Source organism: Ciona intestinalis, unplaced genomic scaffold (assembly GCF_000224145.3).
Source record: "Ciona intestinalis unplaced genomic scaffold, KH HT000256.1, whole genome shotgun sequence".
NCBI classification, from domain to species: Eukaryota; Metazoa; Chordata; class Ascidiacea; order Phlebobranchia; family Cionidae; genus Ciona; species Ciona intestinalis.
In genome coordinates this window covers 2118-13322 of record NW_004190577.1, presented here as the reverse complement: position 1 = coordinate 13322, position 11205 = coordinate 2118, and the positions used below count along the sequence as shown (strand labels likewise).

General features: G+C 33.2%; 2 protein-coding genes and 1 long non-coding RNA gene across 3 annotated transcripts; 2 read left to right on the top strand and 1 right to left on the bottom strand.

Moving 5' to 3' along the window:
- Positions 1–29: 29 nt before the first annotated feature.
- Positions 30–1131, bottom strand: LOC100186532 (activating signal cointegrator 1-like; the record flags this gene model as incomplete). The annotated part of the gene is made up of 3 exons (XM_002128800.5): positions 817–1131; positions 419–700; positions 30–87 (listed from the first exon to the last, which is right to left on the bottom strand). Coding segments are annotated over exons 1-3 (561 nt in total), but the record flags the coding sequence as incomplete, so codon positions are not given.
- Positions 1132–1372: 241 nt separating this feature from the next.
- LOC100176317 (neuronal membrane glycoprotein M6-a) lies at positions 1373–7705 on the top strand. Its single transcript, XM_002128761.4, has 8 exons — positions 1373–1447; positions 1622–1714; positions 1856–2036; positions 2347–2506; positions 2826–2958; positions 3340–3419; positions 3740–3805; positions 6620–7705. Exons 2-8 carry the CDS (start codon positions 1711–1713, stop codon positions 6773–6775), a joined length of 780 nt encoding a protein of 259 aa, XP_002128797.1. The 5' UTR covers positions 1373–1447; positions 1622–1710; the 3' UTR covers positions 6776–7705.
- A 2636-nt stretch (positions 7706–10341) lies between these two features.
- Positions 10342–11186, top strand: LOC113475353. The gene is made up of 3 exons (XR_003397109.1): positions 10342–10400; positions 10453–10494; positions 10850–11186. It is a non-coding gene; the product is annotated as an uncharacterized LOC113475353 (long non-coding RNA).
- The last annotated feature ends 19 nt before the right edge of the window (positions 11187–11205 follow it).

Genomic DNA, 11205 nt, shown 5'->3' with positions numbered 1-11205 from the left:
CTGTGCAACCAAATCCCCACAAAACAAACAAGGGCCCGACCCCTCCTGTTCACAAACACTCGCCCACAGTCAAACAATGTTACCAGCCTGTAATGAGATTTATCTAAAATTAATTTAAACTATTGATGGAATTTACTAGGGGGTCATAGCCCAATCTTTGGGTCAATTCTTTTTTAAGCCCCACTTTGTCTTTACAAACATTTCTGTTTCCATTAGGGGTTCACCCTTGGAAATATTTAAACATAAATGGCTCGTTGTTTATCTGCTAGATGCAGCGACCAGTGCGACCACGCTTCTTTCTTTCAATTAAATGTAAATAAGTTTTTAACTGTAAACATGTATAACAGCTGTTGTTTATTCGCTATTTTTCCACTTTAAGAAGAAATATTTTAAACTATATAAATAATATGCGACATACTTATGTTTTTGAGCTTGACATTCGCAAATGTTTCTTCCAGGCAACATAACTGCATGAGCTCTCATCTCACCATCTTTACCATATAAGGAAACATAATGGGTCTTCTTCTTTGCCTTTTTCTCTCCACCCTCTAAACTCTCTCCCATCTTGCTCATATCAAAAGGATTAGAGTTAGATGATGGCAATAACTTTTTCCCCAAAAGTTTTTTTCCACCATTAAAACCGTCATCATCATCTTTTTTGTAAACCATTACGTTGTCAGGGACCCGAACTCTCTCCCATCTGAAGTAAAAGATTAGATGGTTACCATCACACAAAAGCTATTTAAAGTTAAATAATATATACTATAAATGTGTTGTAATCGTTATTTTATACATTAAACTTGACTCAGTAAATACCTTCCCAACAAATCGCGAATAAACTGCTTTTTGGGGCCGTCCAATCCAGACTCTGTGCCATTCTCAGACAACAACTCAGTCACGAAAGTGGTCAATTCCTCAGGATTATCAATCGTTACAAGGTAAGACGATAAATCTTCAACGTCTGTCTCTGCTATTCCCAGCAACTTGACTAGTTCCTTGTTTACCCACTGCGAAAGCGACATAGTCCCAGACGCCATGTTACGATTTAAAATATACTTTTGCAATATATAATTTCACAGTTATAATGTTCTTATGTAACAGAGCAAACAAAACAACAGATTCTTGATTTCGCAAGTCCACGAAATCATTCTTTAAGTGGGGAATATCCCTGCAACGCAACTATAAACGGATGTAAAAAATGTTTCATTTCACGTAAATTGCATATCGCAACAGTACCTGTTAAAAAAACACTAAATGTTTTTATTTAAATATTTAAAGCTTTTTATTTTAAAAACTAAGAGCTCTGTTGACGTTTTAGAGTTGTCTACGCCGCGAGATGGCAGCGTGTGTCTGTGAAATCGTTATTTTTTCAATTTCACACCCACTTTGCTCAAACGGCAGAACGCACTCAACGGCAGAGCTCCGCAAACGCACAAAGTTGAGATAGGTTTGCGAGTTAACAATGTTTGTATAGAGTGCTTCAATTGAGTAGTTTCTGTTTTACATGTTTGTACATACTGCAAGTAAAACTAATGTGAGCCTACTGTTATTTATATTTAGTTCATGGTGTAGAAATTAGTTATATGATATGGTACTTATGAACGTATATTGTATGTTTCAGACGTTGTTTCTTGTGATTACGTTTGTACTTATACTATTGCACAGAACGAAAGAGAAGCTAAAGAATACGTGTGTGCTAAGACTAGGAAAATGGGTAATTATCTTTCTAAATTAAATTACTAATTCAACCATGAAATTGCCGTTTAATTGGATAATTATTTAGAATTAATGATTAAATTACTCGCTTCCTTTATATATAAACAAATTAAATTGATCTTCATTTTTTATATTTCAGGTTGTTTTGATTCATGTTTAAGATGCCTCAGCCTTGTACCATGGGCGTCTCTTATTGCTGCTGTTCTATGCTGGGCAGGCACAGCTTTATTCTGTGGAACAGCCCATGAAGCAGTAAGCAACAGCTACATATTACTTAACTCAACAGACTTTTATTGGAATGAAACATCGACAGATACAATGTAAGTAAAAAACAGCAACTAGCCGTTTTAACCTATTAATGTTCTGTTTTTATATCTGTATAGTTTTGTATAAATGTTTTTTTAGTAGTACTGTTATTAGCCTGTTTGAGCTTTTCTGTGATATTTATTTTTAATTTAGTACTTTTGTTAAAATTTGGAGGTTTTATTTGGGCATGCACAATTTTTTTTACTATCAACAATGTTTTATTTTTGTGCAATTAAGTTTTTTTCAATTTGGCTTTTGCCAGACATATTGTATGTATAGTGTTGTACTGTTGTTGGTAATGGGCCTGTTTTAAACTTGTTTCAGAATTCAAAACTTCAAATACTCCATTTACGGTATTGCTGCTTTTATGTTCGTGCTTTCCATTTTACTTTTCGTGGATGGAATTTTATCCACAAGGGTTGTGAAAAGTGATTATGAAGAGGGATGCAAAACATCTTGTTGTGGTCTTTGTATCGGCATATTTGTAAGTGAACAATACATTTGTAGCATAGTGACACAAACTTTTGATTTAAAAATACTTTTAGGCCTATTAATTATTTCTACACTTGTTTGAAAGTTTTATTTAGGTTGCATTTATTTGGTATTTTTAGTAATATATAGATTTGGTTGCGCAATTTTGTCTAGATAGTAAAGAAACGTCATAGTTTTTATTTTTTGCTAGTTTTGCTAGCTGCACAGTAAAAGGGCAATGTCAACTTATATTAAATATGATACCTTGCATATTTCACAATAAACTGAAACTAATTGATAACCTTGGCCTAATGACATGACATTGTTTGCAGTACACCATGCTTGTGTATATTTGTGGAGTGGGTTGGTTACTGATTACTTGCTTTGCCGCATTTCCAATTCATTTCTTCATCGTTGCCAACTCACAGTGCAAAGCAAATACTTGCATTGACTTCAGACAAACAGGTAATTCATGTCTATGTACAGTGGTGCAGCCCAGGAGAGTTCGAAGGTCAAGAGCCCATTCTTAAAATAAATATATTTTTGTAAATTCTTTTAATATGGCTGCTTCCATGTCTGTGTATACAATATCCAATACATAATATTTGTTGCTAATTTAAAGATAACAGACATAGAAAAAATGTTATGTAAATGCAACTGGTATATATACTGTGTTTTGTAACAATGCACATTTTTATACAATTATATATGTTGTAATTTAATTTAATATTAAAAAAATTTAACTCACTTTTTTATTTCCTTAATGATCCTAATACATATAACAAGTAGCAATATTTAGTGCATGTTGAACTGTAGTACAACCAGCTAACGGAGAAACTTTTTCAGGAATTCTTCCTGCGCATCTTCCAGATGATATTGGCAGAATATGTGGTGATGATCTTACTAAATTCTGTAGCACACCAACGGTAAGTATTTATCAAATATATAATGTTTTCTTAGTTTTTGTTTGCTTCTATCATTTGTTACAGAGTTACATCACATGTACATTTAAATAAACTGACAAATTAATTTTTCACATATGTTTTTGTTTCTTTTTATACTTTTTTCTTGCTGTTTGGTTTTATGCAAAAAACATAATGTTTTTTGGTAAATTTCCCCTGAAAACCTTTTATTACGATGTTTTACGTAGTATCTTATTGTGCGTCCCATCTAAAGTAAAATGACTAAAGTCAGATATTCATGACAAAGATAGTAATTCATTTTACATTTTCTCTCTTATTTTCAGTTCAACGTGACTTATCAGCTTTATATAGTTGCGTTTGCTGGGGCTGCAATAACGCTCTTAAGCATGGTAAGTAATTTACTATCTATAAGTAAGACTGAACTACCATGCATGATGTTTTGTATGATAAGGTTATTAGGAATTTTATGTTTGTTTTTATCAAAACATGTGGTTTTTATAGCTTTAATTTGTGCCCAAAGGCATATTTTTTGTAAAAAACTGGTTTTTGGATTTTATTTGGGTGAAAACTGGTTTATCATGTGTTGTATCGTAAAATATGGTGTAACAGCTTATTTTCCTGTTTCTTGTGTCAATTTTTCACATGTGCATGTGACATTAAATATCAGCATGGTATAGACATATATATCATATGTCACCATCACTTGCCAATATGGTTCAGCTAATCAAATCCAGCTTAGTTAGCAGTCTGTTCCCCTGACGTGGCAATATTACGCCATCAGTATTAAGTGTCATATACAGACCATAAAATATTATAGCTTTGGATTAGGTTCTTTCATAAACATGACTTGTTTGATTTACATGCAATGTTTGAATTGTGACAGGCGCTATAACAGTCACTTTAATGGTAACCTTTTGACTGACATATAGTTTGGTGCAAATGCACAGTGGTTGGTACGCCTGCCTCTAACTCAAAGGTTATAGGTTTAAGGCTTCGCGCTGCTACTATACAGAAAAAACACGCTGACAAAGTTACATACGCGGTAACTCGTAAAATGGAGTGTATAAAAAGAACATCCGTGTATAATGACTGTCGCTTCCCGTACATGCGAGAATAAAGAAAGTTACATTTATATTAATATAAATAGTAAACCCTAGGTTATGAGTTCCTACTTTAATGTATCAGTGTATTGTTGCTATAATCATATCTGTACTTAGGGCATTTAAAAAGAGCATGTTTCACACAGAAAATAATTTGTTCATAGTAAGGTTTCATTCATTGTGGTTTTGTATTGATTACATTTCATCCAGTTGTCAGTGTGATACTTCAGTTTAGTTCCAAGGGTTGTTCGTATAAAGACACCACAGTTAACTTTTGATACCAATGAATAATACATGGATTTAAAATCATTATTCTTTAGTGTTGGATTAAGTGTTTGAACTTTTCCAAGCTTAAACTAAGTGGCGATATAACACGGTTACACAAGTCTAAATTTGTTGTAGTTCTCAAACTTTTTAATAAAGTTATTTCCTAATTAATGTTGTAAACCTTTTGTGAACCTTAACATTTAAAACCTTATTTTTACAATTTTAAACAAAACATACTGGGGTTTAGCTGAAAAAATAAGAAGTAACACTAATTTACAAATATGAAAATAACAATATATATTATCTTTAGCAATAGATGGAGTAATACTCTTGAAAAGTTAGTTTTTTCCCCAAAAAAACAACAGCAAAAGTTGACAGTACTGCAGATAGGTGTATCAGCTATCATTGTTTAAATTTACAAGCTGTTTTCTCTCTAAATATTGCCATGATACCTGTGTAAGAAAAATGTTTGCCGAGCAAACACTTTATGTTTATATTGTTTGCCAACTTTGCTGCCTTGTTGGCTGAAAAATATTAAATTAAATACATTGTTCTTTATGGTGTGTACTGGCTTATTTATCGGTTATTTGTTAATAAATAAACTAGATTTATGAATATTTATGTCTGTGTTGCAGCATAGCACAATGACGTTGCTGTTTTAGTTCATTTTTACTAAACCAAACTGCTTATATAATGATTTTTTTCGGTAAGTTTGATTAAAAACTAAACATCTGGTTTACTACATAAAATTCCAACATGATAATACCTAAGTCTGACTATCATAACATAACATAAACTTTATCTGTCCTGATAGGGTAACCAAGATCAAATAAACTAAAATAGCAATGAGACAGGAAAATAGCAGCGATTAACAGTTGTTAAAACACGCTACGGGTAAAACTACTTGAGTAAATGTGCCATATAAAGTTGTGGCTGCTAAACCAACAATACAGTTACCTCATATTAAGTTGTATTTAGTTGCAAAACATTAAGATATAATCTAAAAAAATGTGAATGTAAAGACACAACCTGTACATACTAGAGTAATGGTTTAGATTTTAATTAAGTTTATTTTAATCTACCAGCAGATATTGTTTGTTAAAATGTTTAGGATTTTATTTTTCTGATATCAATGTGCAATTTACAAAATTTTCGAATGTGTGTGAACTATTTTTCTTTGGACTTCGATCCATTTACTGATATTTTACATTTCATTCATACTGCCTGTCATTCATTATTGGTGCCATAGAAAATATTGACAGATATATATATATTTTTTAAAATGCGCTATAAAATAACGTGTATTTTTCTCTTTGAATATAATAATGCAAAACATAGTAATTAAAAATAACAAAAAATATGAATTAATAAGGAAACCAAAATCATGCAATAGTGTTTTACAAAATCATTGATTAATTTTTGGGAGTCATATTTATCACTGGGTTCCCTTTGCTTTTGTGGTTATATTAATCGACTTATGAATCCCAATGGGTTTCGGGACCTTAATCTTTATTTCCAAGTCTTATATTGAATTGACATTAAGAAATTCCAATGAAATTATGAATATGCCCTTGATTAAAAAGTTCATGCCAGCAGTTGCAATATTAGTTATTTTTGAATTACGCTAAGCTTGTTTTAAACTTTGAAGAGATGAATTCTTCTTAGAATTTAAAAGATTATAATCTTTATTAAACTTATCCGGACAGACAGTGAGCATGAGGTATGAGGTGATAAATATAATAAACCATTTTTGTTAGTAATGCCGTAGCACTTTTATAGTAAATATATATATATATGTATTCTTACCATTCAATTCAATAATACATTTTTTCGCAGAAACAATTTCTGATGTGTCTCTCTGCCAACTTTGCCTACCTAAAAATGACCAAGAAGTTAGCAGTTTATGAAGATACAAAATATAGAGAAGAAATGGAACTAAATGATATCATCAATACTGCCAGATCAAATGAAAGATTAACGTACAAGTATTAATTCCAAAGCTCATGTTACTGGTCAGCTTTTTATTTATACTGTAATGGTATTGGTCAGACTTATTGTACTATAAGTGTAAAAATGTATATAATACTTCTTTTAACGGTATTTGAATTGTGCGAATTGTTTTATGTAAATCATCATTTCATATTGCAATGCTCGGTGTTATGTAATTTATAAACACATGTGCCATCATTTGTATTCACTTATTGCCCATGCATTGTCGTTAGTTGCTAATTTTAAACCTGGAAGCCCCTGGGGCAATGGCTCGCATGTTACGGTGAACTACAGATCCTAGCTGGGCCAAGGTTAATTCAATTATCTTTCCCAAAGGAACGTGTTGTTTTTCTCAGTGTTTAAATACGAAGTGTCATTGATTTTATTAACAACGCTCCATTTGCCAATACACCTCATTATTTAAGTCTTCCTACATCTGGTATAGCAGCTTGCCTTTTAAATAGGTAATTTTTAATTGTCAACGATACACGTTATTTAACGGTGCTTCTTTCGTTATTGTCTTACCACAAAACAGTTGCCATGTTACATATCGGTGCTTTGCAATTTAAGTGCTACCACGCTTCCATGTTTGATCTGTCACCTAAATATTCATATAATAGCGATTCGTAGCTCAAAACTATGGTCTGTTATAGCTATGCAGGCCAATGAATTCTATTCTATATGGGTGAGGTCCTGGCAAGCTAAAGAACCTGGGATTTAAAATTCAGTTGGCCCCTAAAAATGTAATAGACCACAATTTAAATCGTTTTTCTCATACCATCACGACTGCATTAGAAATAGGTATACACCGTTGTTTCTCACCACTTATGACGTCATTTATTGTTTTCTTTTTCTTATCTCGAGTACTGTTCATACATCTGTTTATTTCCCATTTTAAAAGTTACTCGTTTTAATAAATAGTTGTTCGTATAACTCTCGTTTTAATTGTTTGTAAGGACAGTCTACTACATACACACTACTACATTACTACATACACCTAATGCTCGTGACCTATAAAAAGTATTACCTTCTTAAAAGTTTGTGAAAAGTAGGATATGGCAACGTCTAAAATTCTAGAGAAATTTGCATTGAATTAAACTATACTGTTAAATCGAACAGCCGATTAGAAACACATTTTGTGTTTAAATTTTTGGAAAACTTTTTTGGGTCAAGAAAATAATTTTGTATTTTGAACGTCCGTTCAAACTAGGGTTTGAAAATTGCAAAGATTTCTCCCTATGACGTCACAATAAGAGGAGCGGTCTTGGCGACTGTCTGGTTTTATAAAACAAACGAAATTGTCGAATCAATTGTCGCCTCATGGCGTGACATCAATTGTGTTTCTGTAAATCGCGAACAGATTTATTGATTTTGGTTTGGTTAGCTGTAACGTAACCACACTATATGCTGTATTTTGTAGATTGTTATTTCTCCTTATATACAGCTCCTTAGCAACTAAACGTTTTCGTTTACGAGTTGTTATTTTATGGCAGAAAGCTGGCATTGTGTAAGCACAATATCAGTGGAGGGGTTACGCCACTTGACAACAGTCAAGTTGTCTTGAGTGTTCAAAATCGAACTGTTGAAATCACTTGAACGGATAATGGTCGCAGACGTGTCGGGTTCAGTATATTTCAATTTGAAGTATGAACACAAAATATAGAATTCCTAACAAATATATAGGAAGGTGGGAAAAGATGGAACACCTTTTTATGTTATTTTGCTCGTCCCATTTGTCAATAAATAAAGAATATTTAAAATTATAAAACCGTTTTCTTATTACTCCCATAGACCGCTGTTAATTGTCTAACCCACGATCAGGATATTTGGATATTATGTGTTAAAAGTGTCCCATCTTCCCCCACCCTACAGGTATAATCATTACAAAGTATGTATTTGACAATTCCATATTTTTTCAAAGAAAACACGTACACTCCTTCTCCTTAATATTAATACGTGAACTTACGAAAATTAATAAACAAACCGACAAAGAAATATCGGTTCTGTTTGATCCTTGTTCAAATTAAACGGATCGCCTAATCTGCTTAAAGTATGCTGTAATGTAATCACATTGCGTAGGGTCTTTGGAATGTGTGGGGAGATTATATATTTTCCTATAACTTCGAGTATAGTACTACATGGGGTAAGATGGATACCACAGGCGCCTAAAAATCCTCTCATTTTTTCCAACCTTACTACACATATAGTAGGGTGGGTGTGTCCCATCTTCCCCTACATTCATGTACAACCAATTAAAACTTGGGTTTAATATGTAAAGACTATAATGCGCCCTACACAAATGTGAAGCTTTAAATTAAAGTCATAAACAATGTGTTTACTCTATACAAGCTATATACCACACTGTCCACACACACGCAGATATACTTAAGAACCGCATGGTGATATAGGTGCGTCATCAAATATTCCAACTCCATGCAGCATAAATTGAATGTTATTGTATTTAAACCTAACATAAAATGAAAGGTGTGCCGTTTTCCTTCGACCTACTATATATTATGATTTGATTTCAATCAATAGAATTAATGCGAGAATCATGGAAAACAACATAAACAACTGTTCGATCAAATGGGCTCTAAATGACCAACTACGTGCTCAATTATACAGTTCTGAAGCTAAAGCACAAACAGGGCAATCGAGAAAAGTGGAAAATTTAAATTCACCACGTCAATAATTTTGATTAACCGGCGTATCCCGCTTTTCGTTGATTCTCCGGGCATGTAAAACGTCGTCCTTACAACTCGTTGCAACTATACAAGGCAGTTTGGATGAAGCAACGACAAAGCTACACTGTTTGGATGAACTCAGAGCAGGATTATATTTGTTTCTTCTGCAAGAAGTTAAGTACCATTGCAACTGTTGAGTATTACTTGTTATAATCTATATATTCTCGTTTAGTTATTTAATGTAACTGAGTTATTTGATGTAAATATAAACTACTTACTAGTATTGTGCCTTGCGATTGGTATTCTTATTTTATGTATTATGTATTTTACTATTTCAACAAACTTATTTTAGGACTTTCACTTCGGTTATTTATTTTGTCATAATACACGTAACTCGCGTCATGACAATGGTATACACACAATCGCTGCGTTACGTCACAGTGCGTCTGTATGACATCGCGTCATACCCGCTCCGCCATCGCTCGCGATTATTACGTCATAACGCCCACGAGCACACGTGTGCTACGTCACATTGCGTTTTCTTTCATACTTTGCTTTTCGCGACATTTGATTGCGTTTTCTTTCATACTTTGCTTTTCGCGACATTTTTCCATGGGGCCCCATGCGCGCTTTTGCATCGTCGCAAGGCCATTACTTCCATATTTTAATCTAAAATATATTTGTGCCGTTAGCTAGAAATGAAGCATGAAGATGAACGATTTGGTAAAGTATATTTCACAATAACCATTGTTACGTACACCAGCTCTTATCCAGGTGACATCAGAGATGTGACGTCACGAAGTGATGATGACGCCACAGAAGAACCACCTTCGTAAGGTGTTTGGTTTCGTCACAATCTTATTTGAAGCACCATTTTTATTTTAGAACATAGTATATGACGTCACAGAGAATCAAAGAGGACAAAGGGAGAATCGGGAATGAAGGTAATTGTGACGTCATAATATAAACCGACGTTTAATTATTTTATTGTTGCAGAAAAGCAAGCGTAGCCTATATGCTGCAGAAGAAAAGCGCAAGGTATATATAAGTGTGTAATATTTTATATTACTATTAAAAAACTTTAGTTGGCAAAATAAGTTTTCGTATAATAATTAATGTTTGCTGGAAAGTTAAAAAATAATTTGTACATCACGATATGAAATGAACCGGTGACTATAAGATGCGTGGTTTGTAATATTGATAGTGTAGGGTAAGATGGATTCAAGAACATCATTATCTATTTTACCTGATCGTTGTTTTAATAATTAAGAACACTCTTTTATGTAGTCCCGTGCTGGGTTATATTTTTGTAAATATTCTTTGTTTGCTACCAAATGGGACGATAAAAGACATGGACCATCTTACCCCAACCTAATTTACGTTTATTTTACAGACGAAGAACAAAGACGAAGACGACAATAAGGATGCCGGTTTGAGGTTTTGCTTAGGCTTAGGAGTTGTGTGTTGTTGAGGTGTGGTTTCTGGAGCACTCTTACAGTGTTGCCGGATTTGTGTTTGTGCCTCATTTATGCTGGACCTAATATGGCCAGCCTTTTTGTCAGTCACTACTTTAGTGCATTTCTCATATCAATGAAATATTTGCGATTAAACTATGGCAAACATCTTGATGGATCGGATTTTGTTGTTGTACACGTCATTGCGTATTTCTTCTGTAAAGGTCGAATCTTTCAACGATTCTGCATTGTCCCAATCACTTTATAAGAACGGCATGTTGGTACACAAAAACTT

What these genes read in the sequence shown, in the direction of transcription:
- LOC100176317 (XM_002128761.4), top strand. An exon ending in GTCTTTGTATCGGCATATTT is followed by an intron (nt 2,507 to 2,825) that starts GTAAGTGAACAA and finishes CATTGTTTGCAG; the next exon opens with TACACCATGCTTGTGTATAT. An exon ending in CATTGACTTCAGACAAACAG is followed by an intron (nt 2,959 to 3,339) that starts GTAATTCATGTC and finishes AAACTTTTTCAG; the next exon opens with GAATTCTTCCTGCGCATCTT.